Raw genomic sequence first — 14,597 nt, 5'->3', positions numbered from 1 at the left:
GAACAAGTGTTTTCAGTTTGAGTTTTTCTCAATCGTAGCAGCTTCCAGCTTAGCCCGTTGGGCTGTTGGGATCTTCTTGTCGGAGTCTGGGTTGTAGCTCTTTCAGGTCTCAGGGGCTTTCCCAATACATCACCCTTTTCTGCTGTGATGCTGCAAGCCAGTGTCTCCCCCACTTGACAGGTAGGTGAGTGTCCTAGGGAACTGATGAAGTACAAGGGTCAGGCTGGGTGAAGGAGCTAGCCTGTCCCTTTGTTTTTGCCTTTTCTTTAAATACCATGTGCCACAGATGGTTTTATTAATTATCAGAGTCTGACTGGGCTGAACTGGCTGTCCAGTGAGACCAGGCCTACCTGTCTGCTCCTCACTGGAGCAGTCGAGGTTGTAGATGCTATTATAGAGACCAGCCTCTCATGGGTTCTGAGGATCTGAATTCAGGCCTTCTCATACTTTCATGATTTTGAGAAGAAAAAAAAGATAACTTTAGTGTCTAGTGTCACACAAAGGGATACACAAGCAAGCAAAAACAAACAAACAAACAAACAAACAAACAAAAAGTAGCTTGGTACTGTAGTTTCTTTTTTGTGAAAAGGTCACACCACAACCCAAACTAGTCTAAAGCTCACACTGGGACACACTTGTTCTTTAATCTAACGTGGGTAGTGACTGTGTTTTTTCTCTGTTGGCTGGGCCTAACCCCAGTGTCTCTCATGATTGGCTAGCTTTAAAAGAATTGAGAAGAAATGAAGGAAAAGGTAGTTGGTTGGCTGCTTCAGGCCATCAGATAATAGGCAGCGGTGGTGGGTGTAACTGAGGAGATATTTTGTTTAAGCAAAAGTTTTATTACCAGGTAGCTTAGTTTAAAAGATTTACATAAAAGTTTTACAAGTGTGGGGGAGATTTATAGAGTTTTGGTCTTTGGTGGCTGCCTTTGATAGGCAGGAAAAAAATAAACATTTCACAAAATGGCAAATATCACTTCACCCTCTCCCCAGTTCCTGTTCTTTGTTACTCCATCCATCCATCCATCCATCCATCCATCCATCCATCCATCCATCCATCCATCCATCCAATCTATCACCTATCTTATCTATATCTATCTATCATCTGTCTGCCTATCTATCTATCTATCTATCTATCTATCTATCTATCTATCTATCTATCTATCTATCTACCTATCTGTCATAGTTATCACCTATCTCATTCTTTTTCTTGGATCAATTGCCTTCTTCAGTTTTTTGCTGAAGAGGGGGCCCAGATCCCACCCAATTTTTGTGCCTGGGCCCCTTCTCCACTTTTATCTTTTTAACCCACTTTCCTCCTTATTGCCCATCCACCCACCTGCCAGCCAGTGCAGGTTCTGTGTAGGTGTGCATTACTGCATCTTCACCAAGAAACGTCCAGCCAGATAGGCAGTGAGAATACCTAGTAGTCAGAGTTGAGTGCCAGGTGCTGGCCTGTGCAGGAGGGAACCCTAGGCTCCAGTGGGGATGCATTCCGTAAGGGTCAGTGAAGCTTCTCTCAGATAGTGAGCCAGGGCTGAGAAAGAGGGTCGGGAAGCTCTCACTTTCTAGGTAGGAAGGCTGGCTGGAGTCAAGAGTTGGGGCTGGCAACTGATTATTGAGGAATTTGAGGTATGCAGATATCAGAAGGGGGCATGTGACACGAGAGCTCTTCATTTTATGTCTTTGCTTTAAAGAGACATTGGTTGCATCTGTTAGGGGAAAAAGTATTTCTGCTGAGAGGTTCAGAGGGCAAGACAGATACAGTGGTAGAACTTAAAACACTGGATTTGCCTAAGGCAAAGGAAGAGAAACCACATTGATCACATGGTCCTTTGTCTCTCTCACTGGCCCTTAAGCAGTTTGGGACTAGGGAAACTTTATGTGTTCTTTCTGTGAAGAGGGGCTGGCAGATCATCAACGAACAAATGTGTTTGTTAGGCTTGTGTGAATCTCTTTCCTCCATCCTAAACAGAGGCAGGCTGGGAGAGATGATCTTGATTCCAGTATGACTGATCATAAAGGTCTCCTGAACTTGATACACGCCTGGTTTATCTTTACATGAAGGCTGGCCAGATCAGCTTTGTCCCAGGCCCTAGAGCTGGTGCTGAATGAGTGTGTCTCAGCAGAGACAGTAAGTAAGGTGCTGGAAGATGTGAAGTGTGTAATAGTTTGTTCGAGAGCTGGGAGTATACTGCCTTATGCTAAGTGCTAAAAGAGGGGTTCAGGCTGTGTGGTGTTCAGAATTGTGGGGCTGCTGTGAGCTGGCAGCTCTGTGGACACCCCAACCGCCCCCATGCTGATTACCGTATAAACTGTCTGCTGACACCAGTCTCACATTTCAAGTTATTTTATCTCCCAGATCTCCAGCATTCATTAAGAAAGGTGTTGTTTCTAATATTTCATCAGACAATTGGAAACCCAGACCAGCCTTGAGAGACCCCGAGTGCTTTTGAAAATTGAGGTGAATTAAACAGCCATCCTTTCTCGAACATGCCTTGTGCTTGATAACATTTCATTGAGTTTTCTTGAGGTGTTTAAGAAGGCTAAGTTGGATATAAATCCTGTTTGCAGATGAGAAGTTTGAGACTTATTTCAGAGGAGGTAATAATTGTCAAAACCAGGATGTGGAGCTCAAACCTGCCCACAGGGCCCATACTCTGTGTGGCTGCATGTCTGTTCTGTGGTTTTGTCCAGGGCAAACATGTGATTTGGGGCAGGACTAAGCCAACTATAGTCACTGCTTGTTTTTGCATGACCCATGAGCTAAGAATAGCTTTTACATTTTTAACGAGTTGAGAGAAAAAGCAAGGAAAACTATTTCATAATGTAAAACTTATATGAGACTCATATCCTTATGAATGAATAAAGCTTTATTAGAACACAGTCATGGGTATTAGTGGACTGGTGGCAGGCTTTACTCTATACTGACAGACTTGTATGTCCTGCAGAACCCAAGATATTTAATGCCTACCCTTTCATAGAAGTTGACCAGGCGTCTGATTCAGGGCATTTATTAGGCTTAATGAGATGTTAAAAGTAATCAGTCATCTCCTGTAAACTGCACCAGCTCCCTAGTCATCTGCCACTTGAAGATTCAGGGCCTTTTTTTGTTGTTTGATGTCTTAAGTGTCCTCTTTGTGCCATGTATGCCAGTGCCCATGTGATGTGATTTGCTAAGGTGTCATCTTCTCAAGAGCTCAATCTCTTGGAGCAGATGACTGTGGTTTTCTCTGGAGACCTTGTGTCGGGTGATGGTTGTTCTTAGGCAGTTGTTACATGCTCACTGGAAGACTGGTGGAATCTCCTGTGTTGTCTAAATGTGTGGGTGATGGAGGTTTGCGCTGAAGTGGAAGGTTGTAGAGACAGGAAAATCAAGATGTAACCTTTACCATCACCTGCATTTCTGAAATTATTTTTCCATATGGTTATGAAGGGACCCAGGATTCTAGGTTCTCAGCCAAACCTGATGGCATTATTGCTAATTGTTAACTTGAGACTACATCCTCTTAATTCCTATATAGTGCTTGGGTGACACCCTCTTACAGGGCTCATGGTTTGATCTCATTCATAGACTTCTGCTGTGTTGCCAGGAGGTGCATAATATTTGTCAAGCCTGCTGAATAAACTGTAGGGGGTTGGTCTGGTGCTGCTTATATTCAGATGCTAAATTCTGCACCCCAAGATCTGGTTGCTCTAAAACTATTCATTAAATAAACTTGGAGGCAGCTATTTATGGGGGAAAGAGGGAGAGGTGGAGTTGGAGGTATCAGGCTGGAGGTTGCAGGTAGTGGGTATGTGGAAAATGAGAGAGGGAGAAGAAGGTGAAGAAGGTGAATGAAGAGAAGACAGAGAGAGTAAGATTGGACCACCAGCATGTGTCAGAGGGAAATGGCTCCCCAGACTTCGAGAAGAGTGATAACCAAGAGAATTTCAAACAGCAAGTATTTGGGAAGGAAAATCTGGGTGGTGGCCAGACTAGCTTTAGAGATTTAGATTTGGGGTAACTCCTGTAACTGAGCAGAGCCTAATAAATAAGTGTCATTGTTTGGGTCTCATTTATTTGAAGCTAGGTGGGGATGCATTTAATTAAAATATTCTACAAATAATGAGCCCTCCCCCCTACTATGTAGCTCAAACCAAACTGCTGAAAAGGCCCAGCACACTCAAGCCACAGGTTAGATGAGAAAACTCAAGAGGCTGAGGGCCTCTGCTGACAAAGAGGTTGTGCCCATGTGGGCTGGACGCCAAAGTCCCGTTCATTTCCCACCCTTCTCAGTTCTGCAGTGCAGGGGAATCCAAGGAGAGGGCGTGGGCGTATGGGAACGTCTGGGGTCCTTGTGCATGAAGTGATGTGGCAGAAGTTCTTTAAAAACAAAAATGAGCTTGTTGACACCTACACCCATGCCAACCGAGGCTCAGCCCTGGAGGCTTTTGGGTAGAGAGTGGACTGTGAGAGACTTTGTGGACAGCCAGAGGCAGAGTTAGTTGGAACTGGGTCCTGGATATTCTTTGCTCAGCTGGAAGAAAGGGGTGGGGGATGTTGGAGAGGGACTCTGGAAGCTCTAGACTGCAGCACATGCAGCCTCTAAGCACCTTGGGCCCTAGTGAATGGCTTATTTTGGCTTGTTTCATCCAAACTTTGAGCAGCTGGGCAGTGCAGGGGGGAACTGGTTAGTCTTATGGAGTGGATTCAGTATTCCAGTTTGAGGGTCTGGAGTCATCAACTGAATACCAACAGGTTGACATTTTGTTCTTTGCTGGTGGTGGGGTGTTTGTGGGGAACAGGTTAGGGGATAAGGAGATGACTAAGGTAGAGAGAATGGTGCAGTGTAGATTCTCAGTGTGGACATGGTTGACAAGTGACATTGGCCAGAAAGCTCTTCCTCAGAGAAGAACTTAGAAAGTAAACAGTCCATTGGTGATCATAACCTTTGCCTTTGGGTTGCAAAGCACATGCCTATTGAAGGCCACACACTCAGATGTCTTCAGGCAGTTGAAAACATAAATAAGTGATCTAAACCTTGAAAAGTCGTATTGTGTCTCAGTCCGTCATAAGCTCAGATTTAATAGAGAAAACCAATTGTGTGGGCACGATGTTGCTTGGCAACTGTGCTGCTTGTCCTCAGCACTGGGGTGATGGTACTGCCTGTGCTGTTTTTGCTTAGCACTTACCCCACAGAGAGGGTCACCTAGGTCCAATTAATAGCTTGCATGTGCCCAGATTAGAAATGATTTTTTTAATTAAACGTCAAAATAAAAAAAGTCAATTCTCCATGTCCTTAAGAAATGTGAGGTTTTAAGAAACACTGTAGGATGCTGGGCATACTGGCATGTGCATATAACCCCAGCTCTTCAGGGCTATGGGAGGGGCATGACAAATTCAGGGTCATCCTGGACTACAAACTGTGTGTGACTTGTCTTAAAAACAAATGAACAAAACACTATCAGTCAAATGAAAGATACTGCTGGATTCAACAATGATGCCTCAATTAAGCAACCCCAGATTTATCATGTGATGAAGGAAAAAGGCCAAGATCCCCAGCCTCTGGGCAGATGCAAAGCCAAGCCCTTCCAAGATAGGGGTCTGTGCTCAGTCTCAATGCTGTGTGATCTGTGGAGTTGCTAAAGTGTGTGGGACCTACTGTCTGCCTTCATAAAGTCCTCGGCTAGGCAAACTACCAGTTTCCAGCTTGTGTTCCTTGGAGTTCATTTAAAGGTTCCATTAATGGTTGAGTTTTGTTTGAAAAGATTCCTTAGTCCACGGTCTCCAAATTTGAGAGTGTTTAGGATGGTGATGAGAACATTTGCTCAAGTATCTATTGCACTAAAACATTAAAACTGTCCTGTCTTCGAAGACAAGTGGGAGACTCCCCTTGCTTGTCCTGGAACCTGCCATTCTCTTGCGTCTTCCTCCCAGGCATTGGCATGTGGACCACGAATACAGTACAGACCTGGCCACACTCAGATTACTTTAAAAATCAAAAGGTCACTTGAAATTTAGTTACTGTTATCTGGTATGCATAGACACATACATGATCATACTGTTATGAAATGTGGAATTGTGTTCTTATATGTTATTCATAAAGTTTTTTGGGGTGTGTGTGGAGGTTGGCAGTAACTGCTCTTCTAAAGATACCAACAGAAGCTCCTGGCCCAAGATTTCTGAAGCCTCCTCAGCTCTATCTTAGAGTTCCCATGGCCTCTCTGACTACGTGTTGCTCTGCTTCTTGGGGAAGAGGTCATTGTGTCCCCAGCTGACTCCATGGTGCCACTGAAGCTTTGCGCAGAGTCTTTGGGATGTAGAGCTGTGGGTGATGCTGACCCCTAAGGATGGCGGGATGTAATTTCGAGCCCTTTATTTACATGTGATGTGGAGTGCAGGGCCTGTTGTCATCTTGCTGTGGTCATCATTGCCGTGTTATCTGCTCTCCTGCTCAGGCCCTGCCTTTGGGCTCCATGGTGGAATTTAATGCCATGTACTGAGAGCAGTTCTCCAGGTAATACTTGACTCTAGGGCCTTTCCGCCTTTTTGGTGGGAGGCTTTGCCAGTGTGCTGTTCTCAGAAGTCAAAGCTTTGCCTTCCTGTGGCCTGTATTTCGCAGAGAGATGCACGGGAGCAAGGAAAGTGGCCTTTCAGAATCGGACTCAGTTTGCTTCAGACCCGATAAAGTACTATTTGATTTTAAATATTGCTTGAAGCAGTTCACAGTTTGGTTAATTACGTCAGTGAGTAAATTTAACTGTTGTCATCTGGTGTGTGGGCTTGGCTTTAGAAGGATAAAGAGTCCTGTTGCGTACTTCAGTCCTTTTACTCACCCTTGAACACCCAACATGCACAACAGAAAACCTGCAGCCGTCCCACTTGCTAAAATTCAGGCTGCTCTGTGATTTTAGTTTCTTTTGCCGATTTCAGTCCCAATGAGCTGATAGAATGTGTCCCTCAGGCCACGACAGCCTGACAAGGCCAGGCATTTGTAACCCTGGCTTTCCTGGTATCTGTTGAGGCTCCATAGTGCTTCCTGGAGTTAAGGCCAAGGGTTCCAGGGTCAGACAGAAGGGGTGCAAATCTTCAGCTGTAAGTTGACCTGTGTCAGGACAGCAACAGGGGAACCAGCTGTGCTGTCAACATCTGGAAGATGGGGAAAACCATAGCGTCTGCTCCCTGTGGTCTCAGAAGGGTTCAGTGAGATGATGAATGTTAACACACAGCACAGCAATAGGCTAGGAGGAGAGTTGGTTACTGTGACAACAAGTGCGGTCCCAGGGGGTCTCTTTGTGGGTAAAACACAGTTTTACATGTTATATCACTTACGTTTTCTAGAGTCCTTAGGCAGGGTCTATCTGCTCGTCTACCCTGCTCACTTGCTCTGCCATTTTCTTCAGAGCTTTTCCAGGCTTATTGGGCTCTTGGTGGGTGTGGACCACCTTAAGTACCCCCCTGCCTCTGCTAACCTGCACCATGCAAGGGTTGAGGTAGGGAGTTGAGTGGCATGAACTGAAAGTTAAGAGATTGTCAGGTGTATTGAAAGGGTAGCTTTGGAGTTTGGTGAGGAAGAAGGGCGGTGGGACAGGAAGGAAGGACCTTTGCTGTATTTGATTCTTGAGAGAACACATATGGGACACATATTGTAGATGCCTTCATTATTTCATAATTGATGAAATGAATGGCCTTGGGAGACTCAAGCTCCAGAGTACGAAGGCCAGGGAAAGTGGGACCTGCCTTTTATTATTTTTATTTAATTTTTATTATTTTATTTTTAAGACAGGGATCTCACTTTGTAACTCAGGCCACCCTGGAACTCACTCTGTAGACCAGGCTGGTCTTGAACTCAAAGAGATCCATCTCCCTCAGCCTCCCAAGTGCTAGGATTAAAGGGGTGTGCTGCCACCACATACAGCTTGAACCTGAACTTCTTGACCCTGCTTGGCTCTCACCAGATCAGCTGGCTCTCTGAAGATGAGCCTGGGGTTTCTCTGTGCCCCAACTGACACCTGCCCACCTATGTGTACCCCAAGAGGACGCTTACCTCTGTGTTCTATGCTGGGGGTGCCCTTGACTTCTGTTTTGCTGTTTGGACAGTGGGAGATGGGAGAGCAGCCGCTCCAGCTTGTCTCCCCTTTCAAGTTGTGACCCTCCAGGATTCTTGCACATTGCTGTTGCCTTCCCACAGCCCCATTCGCTCCCCCACTTATTCTGGCTGAGTGACTGACACTGCACACTTTAAGAAGAGTCATCTGGTAGACCTGTCACACTGAGGAAGGCCCTAACACACAGGGTCAGAGAGAGATGTCATCCAGGGAAATGAATGAGGGACCAGGATCTGGCTTCACTCACTTTCAGTGTTCACAGAAGGCTCTGCTTTAGGCATCATTCTGTTTTGTATTCCAAATAGAGGGTTCTGTATAGAGTCATCGCCATAATCTGACAGGACAGTAACAAACGGCAGATAACCACCTGTTCTGGCTCTTGTTAGTTTAATGTGTGTGGATGATGTCTTAGGAGGTTTTGAAATGCCACAAGCCTTTAGGCCTAGGGTACAGCTGCCTCTGCTCTACAGACCTCAGATTATAAGGACAGAACACAACATGGAATTGGGGGATCAGAACCATGGGTGATCCAGGAAGAAGTGTGTGTGTGCCTGTGTGCATTTAGGGGTTCCAAAGCTTATGCCTGGGAAACTGGGTTAATGAGGAACTCACACCAGAGAGATAGGGGAAGAGGAGGAGCTAGAGTCTGTTTTGGTGTGTGGTGGTCCCATGTAGATTTGGGGGAGAATTTGAAAGGTTTAGGTCCATGTTCCCAGTGAGGTCTCTGTGGCTTGGTTGTAGAGCAAGAAGAAGAGTTTCTTCTTTTCTTCTCCTTTCCCTTCTTTTTCTTTTCTTTCACAAATTTCTCCTCCCTTGATGGTGGGGAGGGGCTGTGCAAAAGCTGAGAATCTATTTAATAGTCAGAGGAACCGTGTGGAAGAACATTTCAGCAACATTTAGTGCACCCACCCTGTGTATGACTGCATTTCTCAGTCCTCACTGAGAACCACACATAAGGAAACCCACAAATAGAGTTCATTTGTAATCAGGCCTCTTCCCTTTCCAGCCCCTGTGGCCCCTGTGAAGTCTCTCCTCTGGATATTTTATATAAATGAACTATGTTGGGTCATGTGTCTGGCCACCTACCTGCAATACCATCTTTTTGAGATTCATCCATATATCAGGAGTCAGTGCTCTGTTCCTCTTTTTGATCTAGTGATTTTCGGTTGTTTCGATGTGATATAGCCAGTGGATACATTTTTTCCTATTGGCTGTGCAAATAGTGCTTCTGCAACACCTTCAACAGTTCCCTGGTGCAAGGCCTGTGATGTCTGGTGCCCCTTGAGCCCTAAGCCCTAGGTTGAACTCCCTAGTCCTCTGTATAACAGTTCTACTAGGTTATGAGGGAAAGACTGGGGGCCTCAGAGAGGGTCAGACCTTGAAGCTTGGCATGCTTCCACCTCAAGCTCATCCCTGCATACCTCATCCTCTACTTTAATTTCTGCCCAGAGGGAAGTGGGGAGTGGAAGCGTTGGTCCTGCCTCCAGTCTTCAGCGTTTCTCCCCGGGCTTTCTCCTCTGGGGCACAGCCAGTATCTGATCTTGAACTGTGTGACCCAAGCAGCACAGTCCTTCTCTGTGGGTGGACATTTGTATTTTTGTTGCCACCACAGCTATCTGGGCATGGGCATGCTGAGGACTCCCTGTAGGAGCCTGAGAAATGCTTACTGCTTTCCCTGTGTGTGGAGACTGATGGAGGGTGACAGAGGGAGGGAAGTCTCAGCTCCTCCAGGAGCAGCAGGAACTGTGGTCCTCACCATCTAGCTGTCAACTTGGACATTGTCCCCAGACTCCCTTTCCTGAAAGTAATGTTGGTGGACACCCATCTTCTGTCATTACCACAGGCTTCTTCTTCCGTGTGGAAGGATGGCATTTTTCAAAGTATATATGAAGTGCCCACCTGGCCAGGTGCCTTGCACATGTCATTTACAGGTATCTTTTTGTCTGGTTTGTGGAAGAAGCTGGGGTCCTCACTGTGCCTTCTGTTGACCTGAGCTGATCGGAAGAGGAGTCATTGGTCTTTCAGATGTGTGTTTTCTGCTGTGCAGTTGCAGGTTAAGTCAACATCAGTGAGCCTCACTTTGTTACGTGAACTAGTGTAACTTGCTATAGTTAACAGGTGGTGCAAAGGCAGGTAGTTGCCTGGTCTTGGGCAAGGAGTCTGGATTACTGGTTGACTTAGTTCAAGGTTCAAGGTTGGCTCATCCTCTTCCTGGAGCCATATCAACAGATAGATGTTCTTCAAAGTCTTGCCGAAGCCACAGGCATCACAGGCAGACCCCATGGAAGCCACCGTGGCAGCGTAGTATCTTCCTCTGTGCACCTCATGGTAGTGGCCCTTGCAGACTCTGACACCCTTCTCTTAGGCTGAGTCTTAGTGCCTTTGGCTTCCGAGGAAAGGGCTGACATTATTTGAAAGTCAGGTCCAAGGAGGCGAGGATGAGAGGGCAAAGGTGGAGAGGGAATTTGGTAAAGAGGTGATAACCGTATGCCTTTGAAGTGGCTGTTGCTTCACCATGAGCTCTAAAGAGATCTGGGCTTCCTTGTTTGTGGTGTAGGGTCCTCTGGGAGGGTTCGGAGGATAAACCTGGCCCAGTTTGCCTCAGAGCACAGGGAACTCTTACCCCCTTTTAAAATTATTATTATTAGGAACATGAGGATATAGTATCTTTTATAATGAATTTTTAAATTTTCACTAATCCCTAGTGTGGCAGAGCTGCTGGTTATACACAGGGTTCTGTAGTCTGAGTACCATGGTTCAAATCTAGGCCTCACTAGTCACCTCCTTACTAATGAGTTGTTTGGAAGACTGAGTTCATGTCTGAGAGCACTCTGAACTGACTTTAGCATGCTGAGCAGTGACTCAGAGCTGTGATCTCTTTTTTCCCCAGCAGATGATTCTTGCCTTTCACCTGTACAGGTGACTTAAGGGGACACATGTCGAAAGTCTCGAGGCACTGAACTCTGCTTTTGCATGCACTCTTGTCTGCTTTTGCTGTTTACCTGCCTCTGAGGGCGTGGCTGCTGCTGTCCTCTTTCTTGGGAGGCTGTCTGCCGCAGCACTGGCTCTGTAGAGGCATGCTTAGCCCTTGTGGGTGCTTTCTACTGGAATATTTGTGACAGTGCTCTGTGACTGGAGTTACTTTTAGATTCCTCTCATTACCTCATTTTTGGCAAACCATTGGCGGGTAGGATGCAGGCCTTTGATGGTTTCAGGTGGTCCTTAGATGAGTGGATTCCAGGAGAGGCCATAGTGTATTGACACTAAGGAGAGATGTATCATGGGCAGGTGCCAGAAGCCACCATCCTAAAGAGTGGAGGTTTTGAACTTGGCTTTTAAATACTGGGCAAAATATGCTTGCTTCCTTGTGCTGGCCATAGACTCTTCTGTTTTTCTCCCTCCCCGTGGGTCCATTATAAACTGCATTGATTGACATATTGCCTGGCTTGAGGGGCAGTAGCAGCTGGGACCCCTCAGATGGGTTGAGAAAGGTTAAGCGTGAGAGTTGAGGCAGAGGAAAGTTTTGGGGGATCTTGGGGACTCTGTTCCTCCTCCTCTAATTGGTTCTTTTCTGTGACACTTATTAAGCACCTACTGTATGTACTGTGCTTCTGCTCATGTGGAGGAGACAGTGGTGATAGAGTTAGGGTGGCTTAACTTTCTTGGGTGGTTACTGAAGAGACTTCTGAGTCTGTGGCAATTTGGGCAGGTCCTAGGCAATTAGTAAGTTTTGGGGCAGCATGATTTGCAAGAGGAAATTCATGTGTAAAGGTCTCAGCTTCAAGAACATGAGTGTGGCTGAGACTAGAGGAACCCGCTGGGGCAGTTAAGGTTGGGTCTTTATTCTAATTGTGCTGGGGAATTGTGGGGTATTTTTCCTTTTTTTGATTATTTTCTTTTTCTCAATCATCATAGTCAGGAAACTCCAGTTACCGAAAGCATGTATTTAAGGAACAGGGGGACATTGCAGCCTTGAATTGCATTAGGCTGTGGGGAATAATGTGTGGTATGGAGGGCGGCCATCACCGCTGAGGGACCAGCATGGTTAGCTAAGGCTGTAAGGCCTCAAATTCTGCTCCTTCCCAGAGCTGCATACCAGACAATTAAAAAGTGGCGGAAGCAGGCGAGTGCTCCGGCAGTGGCTGGCCCTGGACGGGGCTCTGGGGAAGAGCTTGTGGTCTGCATTTCTTGTTTTGCATCCTTCTGCACCAGCTCACTTCAGGGGCACAAGTGGAGCTGTGAAAAACACAAAGTACGGTTTGTTTGGTTTTTGTGGTCAGTAGCCCAGTGGCTGCAGTAAAACCCAGTTAATCTTTTGTAGTTGACTTGTGCTTTTCCCTGTGTCTAAAGCCCCAAGACGCCCTATCCACGGCCTTTCATGCACTCAGCACCCACCGAGTGTGAAGTCCTCAACTGCTCTGTTTCTGATTTGCATTTTCACGGCTGAACAAATCTGCTGACTTCCCTTTTCTTTTCCGTTGCAGGTCCTGTGCGCAGGTGCGGGTGAGTACTTAGCTTCTTTCTATTCCTGTGTTGTTCGCAACTGCCCCCTAGTGGACACAGCTACATTAACGGGAAGGGGGAGAATAAAGAAAGGAAAACCACAGGGGGGAAAATGTATCAAAAACCCACTTATGGGGCTGGAGGGATGGCTGGGTGGTTAAGAGCACTGGCTGCTCTTCCAGAGGACATGAGTTTGATTCCCAGTGATGGCACATAACTGTCTGTAGCTCTAACTCTAGAGGATCTAGCTTCCTTGCTCAGACATGCAGGCAGAACATCAATGCATATAGAAACACAATGAACCAAAAAAAACAAACCCCACATACTTTTTATTTTCCCCCCAGAAATAGAATGAAGATAGAACCTGTAAGTGAAAAGAATATTGTTAGTCATTTAACCTCAACTATAAAAATTCTCTTTTTTCTCAACTTGATGGCAGAGATGCAGCACTGTTCCCAGCTCCTTGGGAGGCTACACCAGGAAATTCTTTTGAGCGAGGGAGTTTGGGGGGCAGCTTGAGGGACATAGTAAAACTACCAGTTCATAAAACATTGGATTGTCTGTGGTTTTCTTTTGCCAGCCCACACCCATGGGTGAGATGAATGTGTTGGAACTGTAATGCTGCTTATTTCCATTTCATGTGGCATTATTCTGCAAGCATTTCCTGTGCTGCTGTTTTACTACATGTATAATATGGTGCTGTGGACTTACAGAAACCCTTATAGGCAGAGATAGCCCCCTGTGTCTTCTGGTTTTGGGAATGAGTCTATAGCTCATGGTTGGGCACTTGCCCAATACTCACGAAGTTCTGGCATCCTTAGAACAGCAAATCTATATCAAATTGCTTTCCTTTTGGCCCCCAGTGGTGTGTGGAGGCCTGGGTTCCAGTTGTAGCTGGGTGCTTTCCCTGGTCTATGGGGAGACAAGGTAACGGCTTATATAGCTAAATCTGTCCAGCTGAAAGCACTGCTTTGGGATCAAGACCTTACTGTGTCTATAGAAGGATAACAGTAGTTAGTATTTTAAAAAAAAGTATATTTTTGGAAAAATGGTAGTGTTTGTCCCTAAAATTTAGGAATGTCTTTTTTTCCCCCAGCCAAGCAAAGCCAAACCAAGCCAAACCAAACCACACTACACCAAACCAAACCAAACCAACCAACCAACCAACCAACCAAAAATACAAAATAACCCAAAGCCTAGGTATCATCCAGACAAAATGACCGGCTTGATCTCACGGTGTTTTACAAAGAGGGCAGAACTTACTGAACCCTTTTAACAAGGCAATTCTTTGTTAAAAGCAGCATATACGCAGAACTTTCACAAACAATGTAGAGCCCACACAGGCACTGTCTCCTGTGAATCAGCCCAGTAGATAAACTGGTAGGCAGGAGCTCTGCAGAATTTCACTTCTCTAGAGCAGTCCAGTTCAGAGGGTGGAGTGGTACTGAATTCTCAGTGGCAGTGAGCAAAACTCCAGAGCCATTCCAGAAGGCTTCCCCTGGGAACTGAGAACTTCTGGAGCCACGGAAGGGCTGTGCCTTAGTCTGCGGGTCTCCTCATGCCCACCGTTTACATTCTCTCTCCCCAGGGTCAGCTTCTCTCAGCACACAGGTGGCTGTCTTCTGTGTCATCATGGGGCTGCCTTCAGCCCTGGTGCCTATGTACTAATCTGCTCTTCTTACAAGGATGGCGGTTTTATGGGGAGAGACCCCCCCACTCTCATGACTTCATTTGAACTTAAGCCTTTGACACACTGTTTTGCAAGAATGCGCACATTTGGAGGTGTTGGTGTTTGGTACTTTTTTTTTATTAGATACTCTATATTTACATTTGAAATGTTATCCTCTTCACCCACCCTGCTCCCTTCCCCCTCCTTGTCTTCACGAAGGTGCACTAGCTCCCAATCACCCTCCCCACCTCAGTGACTTGGCATTTCCCTACATTGAAAAAACACGAGCCCTCACTGGACCAAAGGTCTCTTTTCACATTGATACCAGACACTGC

At 46.1% G+C, this 14,597-nt stretch overlaps 1 protein-coding gene across 1 annotated transcript in view; it reads left to right on the top strand.

Moving 5' to 3' along the window:
- PTPRJ (protein tyrosine phosphatase receptor type J) overlaps positions 1–14,597 on the top strand; it is a gene marked incomplete at its 5' end in the record, with an annotated part of 146,073 nt that overhangs the window by 90,824 nt on the left and 40,652 nt on the right. The window contains one exon of the mRNA XM_080931497.1: positions 12,575–12,593. Coding sequence (XP_080787623.1) covers positions 12,575–12,593 — 19 coding nt within the window. The remainder of the gene's footprint in view (positions 1–12,574; positions 12,594–14,597) is intronic.

Source organism: Micromys minutus, assembly GCF_963924665.1.
Source record: "Micromys minutus genome assembly, chromosome: 17".
NCBI classification, from domain to species: Eukaryota; Metazoa; Chordata; class Mammalia; order Rodentia; family Muridae; genus Micromys; species Micromys minutus.
This window is presented reverse-complemented; position numbering and strand designations above follow the sequence as displayed.